General features: G+C 41.3%; 1 protein-coding gene across 6 annotated transcripts in view; it reads left to right on the top strand.

The window, feature by feature from the left end:
• lhx6a (LIM homeobox 6a) overlaps positions 1-14013 on the top strand; it is a 38111-nt gene extending 24098 nt beyond the window's left edge. For 3 of the 6 annotated variants that reach the window (XM_080756575.1, XM_080756578.1, XM_080756579.1), the window contains 5 exons: positions 3370-3590; positions 4840-4940; positions 6515-6610; positions 9262-9451; positions 13162-14013. In XM_080756575.1, the coding sequence (XP_080612701.1) occupies positions 3370-3590; positions 4840-4940; positions 6515-6610; positions 9262-9451; positions 13162-13247 (694 nt within the window). In that variant the 3' untranslated portion in view covers positions 13248-14013. Of the gene's footprint in view, positions 1-3369; positions 3591-4839; positions 4941-6514; positions 6615-9261; positions 9452-13161 lie in introns of all 6 variants that reach the window. The other 3 variants (XR_013963481.1, XM_080756576.1, XM_080756577.1) reach the window with 3 other exon arrangements.
• The last annotated feature ends 3632 nt before the right edge of the window (positions 14014-17645 follow it).

A 17645-nucleotide genomic window follows, 5' to 3' on the forward strand; every position in this document is an offset into this window, starting at 1 on the left:
TCATTTATATATCTCTGGGGGTCCATTTGGTTCCATTTGTACACAGGTCCATTTGGTTCCATTTGTACACTCTCTGAGTTACAGACCCATAAGGGTCCATTTGGTTCCATTTGTACACTCTCTGAGTTACAGACCCATAAGGGTCCATTTGGTTCCATTTGTACACTCTCTGAGTTACAGACCCATAAGGGTCCATTTGGTTCCATTTGTACACTCTCTGAGTTACAGACCCATAAGGGTCCATTTGATTCCAAACCATCATTTAGCTGGGGATCCCCTGGAACTCCCTCAAGGACCCCTGGGGGTCCCCGGACCCCACTTTTGGAACCACTGCCCTAGAGTCTGAAGCAAGAGGTGTGGTGTAAAGCAAGTGGTTTTCAAACCTTTTCATATCGAGGCCCAGTATTTATTGTGCATTTGAGCGACAAACCACCATCTGATGACATTTAGCCTCTCAGACCCCCACACTTTGAATGTTGTTCAAATATGGATAAGATCATATACAGATCAAAATAATAATTCTTCCACATTCACTAATTGCATAGCCTTCTTGTAAATTAAGTAATGCAGATGTTTAACAATAATCTAACTCTTTGAGAGGGTAAAAATCCAACCAAATGGACCACCAGTACATTTGGTTTCATTTTACGCTCTCAAGAGTTAAAGATATATGAGGGTCCATTTGGTTACCAACTCTATACCCTTATAGATCTTGGTCCCCATGCTAAATGATGGAGAGTCTCCATCATTTGAACCAAATGGGCCATTATGGGTCTGTAACTCAGAGAGTGTACAGATGGAACCAAACGGGTCCATTTGGTTCCATTTGTACACTCTCAGAGTTGATTTTACAATATAAATTGGGGGTCCCAGAGATAGAAACGCCATTACATGGGGGTCCGTAGTGTCACGGTGCGTGTCAGGTGAGGACCCAAAAGCAGAACAAGCAGGCAAGCTGGTCAAGTCCAGTATTTATTAGCAACGAACAGGACATATATAGCCTACACAGGCGAGAACACAACGTAACAATAATTTATAATCCAACACTGAACACAGGGAGACTTAAATAGACACAGACTGGGTATACTGCCACACTATCAAAAGAAGCTGCGCACGTCCTCGGCTGTCCGCAGCTTCTGTTTCCGGGTTTTTAAGACAGCTCGTGGATGGAGAAAATGCTCCACTTCCGAGGAACGACTTGCGCGACGGCCAGCTTCCCCGGAAACGCTCTTCTCCGCGGCAGTCGTCCGCGGAGGTGGAGCTTTTTTCCCCATCCACCAGCTGTCTGAAAACCCGGAAAAAGAAGCTGCGGACAGCTTCTTCTGTCCGCAGCGCGAAACCGTTTTCCTGCTCAGGTCTGGAAACGGGGACTAACTATACACACAGGTGAAACATTAAAGGTGTAGGGAAACGGAAATGGTGATACATTTATTTTGAAGTTTCAACATGAAACACCGGTCAGAAGTTTCTGAACCAATCAGAGCCCTTCAGGCGATGGGGCGGTAGCTAGGGACGGTAGCTATGCTATACGCAACATGCATGGTGTGTGTTGGTTTACAAATCAGATTGTCGGCCAGCTACACCAGTGTGGCTTATTTCTACCCTATAATGTTTTCAGATACATATTTTAGCGTGATGATTAAGTTGAAACCGAGTAATACACTGTCAGTCTGGATGTTATCTTGAATGGGAATAAAAACTGAGGATTTCTGTAATCATGAGCAGCTGTGTTGGACGGATGCGCAGATATGGGGAATTAAACGGGTGAGCTTCATTTTTATTGGCTTTTATCGATGTGTATCTCTACACGTCATCACGCAGCACGTTTTCGTTTTAATAAATAAATAAAACAATCGTTTTTATGGACCGTTGATATAAAAACACACAGAAATGAGAATTTTCCCATTTTTTTGGCATCCATTGTTTGGTATGCCCATATGATGACCACGGATATGGTCTAAAAGTGTGAAAAACGTCTTATTAATTTACTACGCCTTTAACTACAAACACCACATGATTGGCTGAGAACTTAACATGACACAGGTGGACTCAAGTTAGCAATCAGGGTAGAGACAAGACAGGTACAGTAGTAACAAATAGAGTAGACAGGAAACACTATAGGAACATAACTACACAATAAAAGCACACAGTTCATGACACGTAGACTAATGCACGTCAAACTGGGGGTCCTTGAAATTAAACGGGTTGAGAGTCACTGCTGGAGCCGTACAAATCTTCTCTTATGGGCGGTCCCTGGCATGTCTTTTCAAATGGGGGTCCGCGGGGATAATTAGTGTCAATTTGGGGGTCCTTGACATGCAAACGTTTGGGAACCACTGACATAAATTATCTGAAAATTCATTGGCAAATATTTCACATCAAACTAATTAATTTTGGTGATTTCCTCATTCATATAGAGGTTGATGCTTTTATTCACAGAGGAAAATATCTACCTTAAATTTATGACATCGCGTTACCGGGTGCGTAATAAGTTGTGTACCGGCCGGGTGGATGTATTCACGACACAAACAGCAGATTCAAATTCATGCAAATGAATAAAACAAATGAAAATGACAAACTAAAGGACCGTATAAGGTTGATTCATGCTTTGTCACGCGACGTGCTTGTTGAAATTGCAACTGATTAAAAGGAGAATTCCATGCTAGAAGGCTTTCGTACCTTTATTTGTATACAGTAGTTGTTACGTCTCCACCAAAGAGGTCCAGGTGTTATTTTGTGCAAAAGTGTATTATTGACTATATTTCCCCTAATATAAGCCCTCAACGGGGGTTGGGTTTTTGTGCTAATTCGCTTATTTCCATCGAAATAAGTGGTAAAGTGTACATACATATACATGTATATATACAGAAATAGAAACTCCAATGCTCCATTCAATTCAATTCAATTCAATTCAATTCAATTCAATTCAATTCAATTCAATTCAATTCAATTCAATTCAATTCAATTCAATTCAATTCAATTCAATTCAATTCAATTCAATTCAATTCAATTCAATTGATTGAGGGCTTATATTATAGGGGAAATAGCAAATAATGCATTTTTGCACAAAAAAGCACCTGGACCTCTTTGGTGGAGACGTAGCAACTACAAATAAAGGTAAGAAAGCCTTCTGGCATGGAATTCTCCATAATGATCAATCTTTCACATTGAAAATCTCTACTTCTTCTCGTCTCTCAATTGATCTGTCTCTCTCCTCTCCTCTCCTCTCCTCTCCTCTCCTCTCCTCTCCTCTCCTCTCCTCTCCTCTCCTCTCCTCTCCTCTCCTCTCCTCTCCCCTCCCCTCCCCTCCCCTCCCCTCCCCTCCCCTCTCCTCTCCTCTCCTCTCCTCTCCTCTCCTCTCCTTCACAGTAGGTTTGGTACTAAGTGTGCGCGCTGCGGCAGGCAGATCTACGCCAGCGACTGGGTGCGTCGGGCGAGGGGCAACGCGTACCACCTGGCCTGCTTCGCCTGCTACTCCTGCAAGAGGCAGCTGTCCACCGGGGAGGAGTTTGGCCTGGTGGAGGAGAAGGTCCTGTGTCGGATTCACTACGACACCATGGTGGAGAACCTCAAACGAGCAGCGGAGAACGGTATAGTCATGCTTGTAGCTTATTTGCAATCGGAAAGACATTAACATATATCATTTACATATTTTCTTTTCTTCATGAATCAATGGTATTGAACTGTGGTTTTGGTTAGAAAAATATTGAACCATTGGAAAGTACTAAAAAAAAGCGCTTTGGACAAAAACGAAACTCCATTGGGGCCCTCAAACTGTCTGGCAAAGGCTAGCCTCGGTACCAGGCTTTCATTTTTGTTGGTGCAAAAATTGAAAGCCTGGAGGATATATTATTGGCCGCTCTGGTCTAAAAGTGGGAGTCAACCCTTCCGGGTGGGCGTCGCTCCAAATGATGTGACGTAGCGCTGCACTAGGGGGGGAGAGGAGGGGCCGGGGGTGACGGACAGATCGATGAGATCCAATCAGGGCGTGCGCAAATCTCAGCCGCGACCCGCCCCTCTAGACCAGAAACCTAACACGTTAGCTCAGGCTATAGCCAAAGGCTAACTATCCACCTCTCCCCCTCTCATGCAAGTAATTGACAACATATAAAGTCACAGTTCCAACTTTGGTGAGGCAACATTTCATTTGTTTTAAAATGATACGGTTTTCATTTCATTTCCTGAAGTTAGGAGTTAGGTGGTTTCTCCCCGACAACCGAGATGTATATTATGTATCCATTCATGAAAAGTATGAACTAACACTAAAACTTGAGCTTGTGACTAAATAATAACTAGTATACATTAGAAGACAGGTTATTTTTTTCCCATTTCCTGAAAATAATGATTTTGGACATTATAGTATATAGCCTTATAGACAGCGGCGATATATAACCTTCTTTTCCAACTCTTTTCTCCTTCCTTTAACCCATTCTGGGCTGGAACCCCTTTTGGTGTTTTAAGCATTATGTTACGCTTTAGCTGTTGAAAAATAGCAGATCTACAAGCTCATAGCGCGGCACCGAGTGGCATGCTACGAGCTTGTAGGTCTGCTATTTTTGAAAAATCGTGAAAATGTGGCACAAATCTTTGAATATATATATCCTTTCAAAGCGAACGTTTTTTAACTCAAAGCCTTGCTTCTGTGCATGTGGTCCCTGGGCTCCCTGGAATAACATATTTTCAGATGTGGGACATGAAAATGTTTGAGCACCACTGACATAGAAACATGGGTTTTTCAGAACCAGAAGAGGATTTAGAAGAATACTTTTTGGTAGAATGGTCCTCAGGCCGGCGAATAATCTCTTGTCTCTTGTTGTGCCTTCTTCCCTCTCCTCTCAGGGAACGGTATCACTTTAGAGGGAGCCGTTCCAACAGAGCAGGACAGTCAGCCCAAACCTGCTAAAAGGGCTCGCACCTCCTTCACGGCAGAACAACTACAGGTCCAGTTTACATTATGTGCACAGATATATCTTATACGAGTTATATATCGTAATTTATATTAGAGATGTCCCGATGCTGTATCAGGAAAAGTATCGGTATCGACGAATTAAGCAATATTACACGAGAGGGGGTGGTTTAACGTCATTAATGCACGCCTGCGATGCTGCAGGAACGAGCCTGCAGGGCGAGTTCCGAAAGCAACGCAGAAGTGCATTATAGTTACCCTTAAAACTAAGAAAATCGCTGAAATAACATATTTTGTTAATGACAGATGTAGTCACTACGACCACAAATGTCCCAAGAAACTACTGTAGCTACTGTATAGCTACTAGCCACCGAGTTCGCTGCGCTCTGGGAGAACATGAGCAGCTGAATTCTTTGTTTTGATTAGGTGTGCGACTGTGCGGTGATGCTTGTTTTAACCACGGCTAGAAGGCTGTTTCAACCAATCAGATTGCTTCCTCAAAACGACCTGTTAATGCCAGTCTATAACCACCGATCCGACACAGGGGTAAGGGGTTGACACTATGGCAACAGGTGAATAAAATGTCGGGGCATGTGGAGTTTGCTTTGGAGTTGCCCAAACTGCAAGTGGACATTTGAGTGAGGAGTCTGCTATAAACACAACACGGGATATATAGCTATACATAGCTACAAACACAACATGAGATATACAGCTATAGATAGCTATAAACACAACACGAGATATATTGCTATACATAGCTACAAACACAACATGAGATATACAGCTAGATAGCTACAAACACAACATGAGATATATAGCTAGATAGCTATAAACACAACATGAGATATACAGCTATAGATATAAACACAACACGAGATATATTGCTATACATAGCTACAAACACAACATGAGATATACAGCTAGATAGCTACAAACACAACATGAGATATATAGCTAGATAGCTATAAACACAACATGAGATATATAGCTAGATAGCTATAAACACAACATGAGATATACAGCTAGATAGCTATAAACACAACATGAGATCACAACACCCGTATCGGTATCGGCTAACACAGAAATGGTGGTATCGGGTTCAGATCGGGACATCCCTACTTTTTATGGTATCTATATTTGTTCTTTAATTAAAGGAGAATTCCATGCTAGAAGGCTTTCTTACCTTTATTTGTAGTTGTTACGTCCCATGCACCAAAGAGGTCCAGGTGTTATTTTGTGCAAAAGTGCATTATTGGCTATTTCCCCTCATATAAGCCCTCAATGGGAGTTGGGTTTTGTGCTAATTCGCTTATTTCCATCGAAATAAGTACTAAAGTGTGCCCCTTGGGATACAATTTACGTTATAAACACCCCTATAGCCCCATTCGATTCAATGTAATTCAATGCAATTCGTTGAGGGCTTATGGTCGGGGAAATAGCCAATAATAATATGCTTTTGTACAAAATAACACCTGGAACTCTTTGGTGGGGACTTAACAACTACAAATAAAGGTATTAGAAAGCCTTCTTCTAGCATGGAATTCTCCTTTAATGGGCTCTATACTGCAACAAAACAATTTCACGGTAACGTCCTCTCTATCTGTGCAGGTGATGCAGGCACAGTTTGCCCAGGACAATAATCCCGATGCCCAGACATTGCAGAAGCTAGCAGACATGACAGGCCTAAGCAGAAGGGTCATACAGGTCAGTTTTACTGCAGTGCAAATACCATGCAATGCAGTACAGTACAGTACAGTACAGTACAGTACAGTACAGTACAGTACAGTACAGTACAGTATCCAGTGGTGGAAAGTACTTTTACTTAAGTACTACTTAAGTACAACTTTGAGGTATTTGTACTTTACTTGAGTATTTCCAATTTCCAGTACTTTTACTTCTACTCCACTACATCTCAGAGCCAAAATTTGTACTTTTACTCCGCTACAATCATTTGAAAACTTTAGTTACTAGTTAATTCGGCGATTTTAATTTTGATTAGAAAACATATATTAACCACTTCAACCCTATACATTTCGGCCATTTGAACATATAGCCATTTGAAAATGCTATTTTCAATTGATTTTCCACACATTTTGAACTTGGGAAATGGGGCATTCTGCAATATGAGTATTTTACTTTTAGTACTTTAAGTACATTTTGATGTCGATACTTTTGTACTTTTACTCAAGTACATTTTCAATTCCGTACTTTTACTTGTAACGAAGTACTTCTATATTGCAGTATTGGTACTTTTACTTAAGTAAAACAATTGAGTACTTTTTTCCACCACTGGCACTATATCTATATACCGTATAGCACCCCGAATTGAAATGCGGTCTGTATCTGGATACCTTATGTGGATAAGGATTGATCACACACACACGCCTGGCTGAATTTGACTGGGATGAGATCGCAAAATGTGAGCCAGACCACCTCCTCGACAGCTTTATATGTCACAGCACAGTTTTACAGGTAAAAAATACGGGGTGGAATTAGTTTTTTTGTGCGTAGTAGTTCCCCATCATGACATTTTTCCTGAGAAAAACTAAGAAAGGGAAGAAGAGAGGTACAGGTAAAGGCCAGGGTTTTCTTCTGTGTATCCACTATCCAACTATATCCACCACCAACCACAAAAGGTCTCTTATAGCTTATTTACAAGCTTCGCTATACAAACTGTACAACCAAAGGTTCTTGTATTAGCTGGTTGACAGCAGCACGTGGTCTGGCAGATCTGAGGATGACATTCTGATTGTGGCGTTTTACACCTGGCTTTGAACCTTATCCAGATTACATATTCCGTTTCGGACATAGTGATGATTTCGTCGACTAAAACGAAGACGAAAAATGTGGAAACTAAATAAAAACTAAGCTATAATAAAAACTAAGACTAAATATACTGCGTGGCCTGGGCTGTGGCTCAGCGGTCCAGGCACCTTGGCTGGTAATCCAGTCAGTGTGCCGAGCGTTCGACTCCCGATCCCGACGGCCTTTACTGCATGTCTTCCCCCCATCTCTCTCCCCATTTCCTGTCAGCCTACTGTCTGTCCCTCCATAAAAAAATATAGAATAAAGGCGAAAGCCACAAAAAAAACATTATATAAAATAAAAAGAAAAGACTAAATATACTGACAACAAATAAAAACTAGACTAAAATGTTAGGAAGGGACTATAGTGGACAAGAGATCCAGTATATGTCATTTTACACTTGGTTGCATGCTGAAAATAGCAGATTGGCTATTTTCAGCAAGTGTATAAAATCAGTCATTACGACGACATCAAGGCCCGCCAAAATACATTTTAGTCGACTAAATCAACTGTAGATTTATTCGACTAAACTCTTGTGGTGTAAGTCGACTAAGACTAGACTAACACTAAAACATTCCAGGTGACAAAAAATGTGACTAAAACTAAATTAACTTTCATTCCACAGACTATGACTAAAACTAAGATAGAAATGTTGCTGCCCAAAACAACACTGGTGTAGACACGGTCTAGAAGGGTCAAGGTCAAGGTCAAGGTAAACTTTATTGAAGAAGACCACGGGATGGGCAACCTTTTCCCTCACTAAGCCGTTTTCCGACTAGCTGATGATGTGATCAGCCGTGAAGTGCCAGACAATTAAAACCACCATGTCTCAATATAGACTAATGAAACAAAGCATGCACAATAAGCCAATCATTTTATATAGAAAAGATCAAAGACTTCGGTGCCCTGCAGGATCCCTGGATCAAACATTGTACAAGTTATTGGAAGTGGTTTCAGACCATAACAACAATAAATAAATAAAAAGTCTCATATTTCTCATATTTTATAACATTTGTTCAGACATAATATACAATGTCGTTGTTTATTTCTAAGCCTTTTTAACCATACGTAGTAACATTATACATAATGTTGTTGCTGTCGGGAGGAAACCTCATAACTCCATTTTTGAGGTTTTTGATTTCCTTTGGGGGGCATAAATCAGTGCTATTGAACACCCTTTTATGTCTGTGTGTTGTTTCGAAAATATTGAACCAACGGAAAGTAGTAAAAAGTGCTTTGGACAAAACCTCCTAACTCCTTTGGACCCTCAAAATGTCTGCTAAAGCAACTAACTCCACCACCTCTCTCCCTCTCATGGAAGTAATTGACCATGAATAAAGTCCCAACACCAACTTTGATGAGGCTGTATTGCTTTTTTTTTTTTTTTTTTTAATACAAGGTTTTCTTAATTCCCTGAAAACATTATTTTTCCATTTCCTGAAAAGAAAAAAAAATGAACATTCTGGAGTTATGATGAAGGTTTCCTTCCCGACAGCAGAGATATATACAGCATAGCATACATGATGGACGGTTACGTTACATCTTCATAGGTGTGGTTTCAAAACTGCAGAGCAAGACACAAAAAGCACACGCCGCAGCACGGAGGCGGCGGGGGTCCCCAGGGGGGTCCTCACCCCCAGTCCCGCATCCCCTCGTCCATCCTGCCAGATGAGCTGCATTACTCGCCGTTCGGCAGTCCAGAGCGGGCCCGCATGGTGGCCCTGCACGGATACATCGACAGTGAGTGTGCTTGGGGGGTTTTTCTTTTGTGCTTTTGTATACAGTAGTATCCACACTTTTCCTGGGCTGTGTGTGCTCCAGTTCCTGTTGATTTCATTGGATATCATTGGTCATCTGACCAGTTTCATTGGCTTTTATTGGATCAAATTGACAGGAACTGGAGCACACACAGCCCAGGAAAAGTGTGGATACAGTTTATCCCATTTTAGACCTGAGGACGATTCTACAAAAATGCCATGACAGTTTTCAGAAAAACCCAGTGGGCCCAGTGTGTGTGGAGTTTGCATGTTCTCCCCGTGTCCCCTATAGGGTAGGTATAATACCCTCACACAAAACATGCAGTAATCCTGGTCTCTAAACTGCCTCCCCCTGGCCAGCCTGATGGAGGGGGAAAGGAACTGGTTGGAATATCGTGTTCCTTCCACGCGCTATACGTCCAACCAGGGAAACTCCCCCCTGTCAGGTGCAAAGGAGAAACTCCGTAACTCTCCCTAGGTTGGCGGAGGGTGTGTAGAGCCCAGGATCACATTAGATAATTGACACAGGGGTGAAAAATGGGTTACACAATTGTGGGATAAAAAAAAAGAAGAAAAACCCAGTGGCGTGCACAGATAGACACTAGGGGGTGCTCCTGTGCCCCTTTGAAAAAAGAAAAGGAAAACTAGTTTTATTTTTATTTGACAGTCTACACTGTACAGTATGTGGACCATGGTGACATTGATCAATTCTTGATCAAAAGCTTCCAATATATTATTTAGGCCTCAAAATCTATAAATCTCACACTATTAAGGCAACCGGCCCGGTTCCACACGCTGCACAACACAACGTGCCCTTTTTTTCATTGAGCACCTGGCGTTCTATGTCAGTCGTTATTAAACATTTTCATGTCAAGGACCCCCAAGAACTATATGTAATTGGCCTCTGACCCAGGGGGGCAGTCAGACAGATTTTTTGTGAAGCCACTAAGGAAATGAAAGTTCATATAATGGCCTGTTGTGGCGCTATCATTGGGCTCAAAAAAACACCATAGCCCCATAGAAGTCCATGTATTTGGGCCCAACTTCACCTAGACTGTATTACCTTAATAAACATGGTCATGAATACTTTTCGCTTCCAGTCACTAGTTTAAAGTCTCATTTCTAATGTCATAATATTCTTTTTGTAAAATGATGGCCCCATTTATAAAATAAATGACCATAAAGTCGCGCATGTTCTGAGGGGCGTGGCTACCGTTACAGTTCATGAACGGGATCCCCCACCCACTCGAGTCAAAATAAAAACCAACGAAGAAGAAGGGGGAAAGTCCCGCCTCGTTGTCTGGGCCAGCCAATGGCCAAACTGGGCTCAAACGGATCTTGAAAGATGGCGACAGTGCAAGGGATTTCAGGCTTCATTTTACGTTCACGTTAGACCCGGGGAACGCTTTGTCCATATTTTTTACAGTCTATGCTCTGACCCCCATCTCAAAACGTGTTGTTCCAGGGACCCCCAGAAGCAAAGATTTGAGTTAAAATGTTGAAAATGTCGAAATTTGCGACACATTTTCACAATTTTTCAAAAATAGCAACAAGCTCGTAGCGCGGCACTCGGTGGCGCGCTATGAGCTTGTAGATCTGCCATTTTTCAATAGCTAATGTATAACATAATGCTTAAAACTATAAAGTAAGACACCAAAAGGGGTTCCCGCCCAAATGTACAGTGGTTTTCAACCCTATATTCAACATCGAGGCCCGTTGTTCAGTCGGAAATTAAGCCACCCATGCAATGAGATTTATTCTCTCACTGCACCCACAACTAAAGTATGTTCTGTTTTCGTTGGATAAGACAATTCCATGCTTAATGGCAAACGTCGATCAAAATAAGATTTTTTTTTTTACCTTCCCAAACACTGGGTCTCAAACGCGGGGTCCCAAACACGATTTAATTGCCCGGGGTTATTTAATGCATTACATTACAGCGCCCATTCAATTTATAAAAACGGACCACTTTTACCGACGGACCGGATGTTGTTGTGAATGTGTGTGTGTGTACAGTAGCAGCTGACAACAGCCACACCACTCTAGAGTCGATCGACGACAACAACGGGAGGTATAAGAATAAATCTATCGCGACTATAGCGACTGGACCGCGGAGGACCGTCTAATACAGGATCTTTTTTTCATAATTAGGCGGGATGATTTAGATTGCGAGTTATTGACGTTTTAAGATTTTCGTTCTCGTCGGCTAAACAGGGGAGGGAGTTTTTCGATGACGTCTCACTCTTGCGCAACATCGAGGATTGCCCAACAGGCGCTCCTCATAGCCTGTGGAGCGATGCGATCCGTTCTCATATCAATAAACCTCGTCTTTTGGACATTACGTCGTCCTGGGCGCCGGGCGTTACTAACAGAAAGGACGGTGAACTTCGTCATGGGCGTTGGGGGTGTTAACATAATAACATGGTGAATCACATCTTGATGACATCATCAAGATGTGATTCACCATGTTAATGGTGTTTCCCAGGTATATTAAGGTATACTAATGGGGGTCATCCCTATGTTCCCTCAGCCCTATGTTCCCTCAGAAGGAGCATTGGTCCGAGGTGCGCTGGGGGTCGGGAGAGGGTGGGTGGTTATAGGTTTAGGTGTCTGCCCCGGGGGAGGTTAGGGTTAGGGTGAGGGTTTGAGGTAGGTTGTCGATCGGACCGTCGGCATATTGACGCGGACCCGAGGGAACATAGGGCTGAGGGAACATAGGTACGGTCCCTATTAATGACATGCCCCTTTAGTCCATGAGCTCCAAAATTGGAACGTTATAATTATAAATTGAGTGTGCAAAACCATATAGATTGCTATGACCATGAAACTTCCGCGGTTGATTACTTACACGAAGACAATGATTTATTGTAGGGCTATTACAAATAAAATAAAATCGCTATGAAAAAGCTACTATACTGTGGAAGGGTTATCATATATTAATTTACTTATATTGATCCTATAAATAATTGAACATACCGGTATAGGTAGACCTATAGTTTAGGCCACTCAATTCATAATAATAATAACGTTCCAATTTTGGAGCTCTGGCTCATGGACTTAAGAACCAAAAAGAAGAGAACCGGTTTGAACCGGAAAAGGGGTCTGAGTGTCTGCAACTTCCATTCCTTAAATGTTCAGGGTTTGCGACTGAAGAATATTACAGCGACAGTATAATGTCATCATCCGGATTATAAACCAACATACAGTAGCGCAATTCCTAACTGTATATCCGATGTATCTGTAGCTTCTATACGTTTTGCCGAATTTTGTGACGCTGTTTTTAACCCATTCTGGACGGGAACCCCTTTTGGTGTTGTTAGCATTATGTTATAATTTAGCTATTGAAAAATAGCAGATCTACAAGCTCAACGAGCTTGTAGATCTGCTATTTTTGAAAATGTGGCGCAAATCTTGCTTGTAAAAATATGTTCTTTCAGAGCGAACGTTTTTTAACTCAAATCTTTGCTTCTGGGAGGGGGTCCCTGGAACAACATATTTTCAAATGGGGGTCGGTGGCCTATTACATATAATTTGTGTGGCCCCTTGACATGAAATATTGAGAACCACTGATATAGAATCGAATAGGTGTTTCAGAAAACTGTCAGGATTTAGAAGACATTTTTTTCATTTCAACGTCGGGCATAAATTATAATCCCCTTGTTTTACGACCTGTGATTTATTCTCTCTCTATAGGTCATCCCTTCTCCGTCCTGACCTCTCAGAGTCTCCCCCACCACCACCAGGCCATGTCGCTGCCCCAGCTCCCCCTCAGCCGCTAGCTATAGCCCCCCATGTTGTGACCCCCGACCTCTGAACCTCAATACCCCCCCCCCCCCCCCCCCCCCCAGACGTCCGCCAAGCTGACCCGGAGGTCAAACGGGAGGCGACTTGGAAAAAAGTTTTTTTTTTTTTTTTTTTTTTACCTTTGACCTCAACCGCTCTGAGGAAACAGAGAACTAAGTGGAAGTTAAGAATAAAACAAACAGCAAAACAACAACAAAAAACCTGCCGTCGTTTGTGTTTGGTTCTTCTCCCTATGGACAGGAAAAGGACTACATATCCAAACCTGCACCTCCCTATGGACATGAAAGGACTACATATCCAAACCTGCACCTCCCTATGGACATGAAAGGACTACATATCCAAACCTGCACCTCCCTATGGACAGGAAAGGACTACATATCCCACCTGCAAGACAGTCTGTCAAACCCTTAGAGTATATATTAATAGCGACGGCACCCGGAGGAAACCCTGAGGCGAAATGGACATATAGTGGCCGAATTTGGCATTGCAGCTCGAGTCAGCGCTGGTCCGTTGACTATCATTGTGCACGTTCATGTTATCGGGCCCATGGCACGTGAACTAATGTTTCATATACGTGAACGCGTGCAAACGGCGCAATGATATAGTCAACGGTCATGTTATTGGGGCAATCAATCCCATAATGCACTCTGTTCCTACCCAGGAGGAGGAGTCAAATCGCCCTCATGCGCTTTCGAGCCACTTAATGCAAGTGGATCCGGTGCCGTCTCTATTAATATATACTCTTAAAGGTAGAGTAAGTGATTTCACTTAATTCAAATATCACTTATTTTTTTGTTTTGTTGTGATAATCCTCTCTACTATAGAGTGTGCTGACCATATAAGGAGTTCCTCCCTGTCCCCAGTTAAAACTAAGGTTTTTTGAGTGAAATCACTTACTCTACCTTTAAGGCCAAAACCCATTGATGAGACCTTTATCATCATTAGCACCTGGAACTCACAGAAGAGGTGCTCTCTCTCTCTCTCTCTCTCTCTCTCTCTCTCTCTGTACTAGCGGACTATGGACGCCACGTCAGTCACGTGTACAGCGTGTCCATATATGGACGCTCTGCCACGCCAGTCATGTGTATGTACAGAGTGTCCACACTTCTCCTCTCTGCCTGCCTGGCCTTCGCGGCCAACCTCTGATGATGTGATGTTATAGTTTTGGAGAGATGGAAGTGACCACAGAAACCGGATTCATGAATGCCTTTTGAGTGCTGTCAGGATTGTGGAGATTAGTAAATAAGTTTAAAAAAAAAGATGAAAAAGAAAAAAAGGGGGGTAAATGTAAGGGCCCCCTGGGATACACGCACGGACGCACGCACGCACGCACACACACACACACACACACACACACACACACACACACACACACACACACACACACACACACACACACACACACTCACACACACACACACACACACACACACACACACACACACACACACACACCCCTCCCTCTTTTCTCTCTACACCATGCACCATGAAGGAACACTATTGGTTGTTGGGAAATTTTAAGGTATAATATGAGGTATATAACCTTAAAATTACCTATAGTATTAAAAAAAATACAAATACATAAATGAATTGCTTAATTGAAACATGGTGACACACGCAGCGTGTCTCGTGTACAGTATAACAATATATTGTGTACCTTAATTATGTCTCAAGTGGAAATTGTTAAAGCAACGTTCACAAAAGATAACGCTTTGATTGATCATTGTGATGCAATATTTTTTAATTTTAACACTTCGACTGTTATAAAGTTTTACACTGCAGAGTACGAATTAGAGCTAGGAAGGTGGTGTAAGTGATATTTCTTGGTTAAGAAAAGTTTATTTTTAATTTTTTAAGTAAAAGCATTTTATAATTAGTCTTATTCATTAGTAGTAATCCTTGATATAGTGTTTGTTCAATAACAGGGGTCTTCCCTAAACAGCTCTTTAGTCAACAGAGAATACATTCTTTCTCAGATGCTTTACAATGTATTTGTCTGCTCATATTATTTTGTCTCATGACTTCATCACCAATTTCACTGTATCCTGTGTATGCGTTCTCTTTCCTGATTGGGTGAAAGTGGTATCCTGACCTGGAGATGTATATTTTCTGTTAAAGGGGCATTCCGCTAATTTTCAACATTTTACTATGTCATTAATATACCATAGAGCTGTTGTGTGGAAATAATAAAAAAGTCCCCCCATTCTGTGTTTCCTAGAAGGTCTGAAAAATAAAAATCATTAACATATATGGTGAATCACATCTTGATGACATCATCAAGATGTGATTCACCATGTTTTTTCAGACCTCCAGTCCTAGGAAACACAGAATGGGGGGACTTTAAAAAAAATTTATTTCCAGCTCTAAGGTATATTAATGACATAGTAAAATGTTGAAAATGAGTGGAATGCCCCTTTAACTAAGAGCTGGAGTAGTAACGCCCGGGTAGATCCCCGTTAGCGAAATAAAACACTCTATATGATTACCATTAGATAATATTTAACACTTATTTTAACAAGGAAATATCACTTTACAGCACTACTTCAACACATCTTGAGCCGCCACAATTATTATGGCTATTACAATAGCTGTTATACAATGTTAAAAACCTAGGGATCGCAGAGATGTAAATAGTGGTCAAACAGGCCTTTGTCCTTCAAAGAGTGAGAGGCAGTTACACACAGTAAAAAGCTGTATAAAAAAAAAAAAAACGAACACATTTCTTTTTTCTTTGTGTTTCCAAACTCGGGTTGCTAATGTATGACTTCTTGGGTCTCTCATCCAGCCTCTGTGTGTGTGTATGTGTGTGTGTGTGTGTGTCTCTCTCACGGAGTAGTGGTACATTATAGACAAAATGAAACAGACTGTGTTTGTACATACATTATAGTATGACGTGCGTGCTGCGTGTGTGTCTTGGCAGGGGTCGAGAGTGTGAACTTGTTATCTTATAGTGCCATGGCCGTTTGTGTGAAGAACAGGAACCAATGTTAATTAAAAGGGGGAACAAGACCTCAATGTACTTGTATATTTATTGAGACGTTAAACCCTGTAAAGCACTTTCCCCCCCACCCCCCCCTCTCTGAAATGGTTTTGTTTTATTATTATTATTATTATTATTATTAAAAAAAAGAAAAAGAAAAAAGAAGGAGAAAACAAGAGAGAGAGAGAAAAACAAAGGTTTATTTGATGGAGCTTGTGTGCGTCATCCATGTTTTGTGTATTAAAATGCAATAAAACAGAATTGTGATATTTCCTGTGCCTCTGTTGGGGGGGGGGGAGGGGGGGGGGGGGTTCAAATATATATTATGGGAATCATGGGATTATGGGAAATGAAGGGCAAAAGTACACAGTCAAATATTCAGTGTAGAAAATGGTCCTGAATCAGAAAATCAATAATTAATATAATATAATTGGTATAGCATAATCGGAATCGGACATATCGGCCATAAAAGATGCCATGTCGGTATCGGAAAGGGTCTCAAAATAATAGGCCTACGGATTATATTTAAAGGTAGAGTAAGTGATTTCACTCAAAAAACCTTAGGTTTCGTTTTTGGCTGTGGGACCTAAGCCTTCGTCCAATCAGGATAGAGAGTCAAAAACGAAACCTAAGGTTTTTTGACCCCCAGGGGTTAACTGGGGACAGGGAGGAACTCCTTATATGGTCAGCACACTCTATAGTAGAGAGGATTATCACAACAAAACAAAAAAATAAGTGATATTTGAATTAAGTCAAATCACTTACTCTACCTTTAATCGGTTTTCACCAGCAAAATAAAATATACAAATAAAATGAAAACTTAAAAAATGCGTCAATAAATCTAAAACAAATCTAGTACTCTAGGACTCTATAGAACAAAAGCCAAATCAAATATGATATTTATAGATTGATTCAATATACTTTGTTGACATGCTGTGCAATGGGCTCTGCAAATAATCGGATATCGGATCATATAGTCGTGCATGCACCCCTAATCTGAACACAAACCAGCCTGATCAGATGTGCTCTGGGTTCTCACGAATAGAGCGCCACAAAGTAAGACAGTATATAGAACTATAAAGATATATGAAACTAATATAGGCTTACTGTATATTAGGAACATCAAATCATACGAATAATAATCTAGCAGGCCTTTACAGAGTCTATACAGGACTATACAGAGCACTATTTGTTTCCACGATAAAGCGACATACTAAATATTATACACACTTACACTGTATTTTATGCAGTATATATATATGCCTGCATACATGGGCAATAAAGAGGTGGTTTCACTTATTATTTGGTGTTTTAAGCATTACGTTATACTTACGGTTAGCTATTTTTAGGAGCAGTGTTTATTTTGTCGACGACCCTTTTTCACTGCCGAAAA

The sequence above is a fragment of the Protomyctophum bolini genome (assembly GCF_963924005.1).
Source record: "Protomyctophum bolini genome assembly, chromosome: 22".
NCBI classification, from domain to species: Eukaryota; Metazoa; Chordata; class Actinopteri; order Myctophiformes; family Myctophidae; genus Protomyctophum; species Protomyctophum bolini.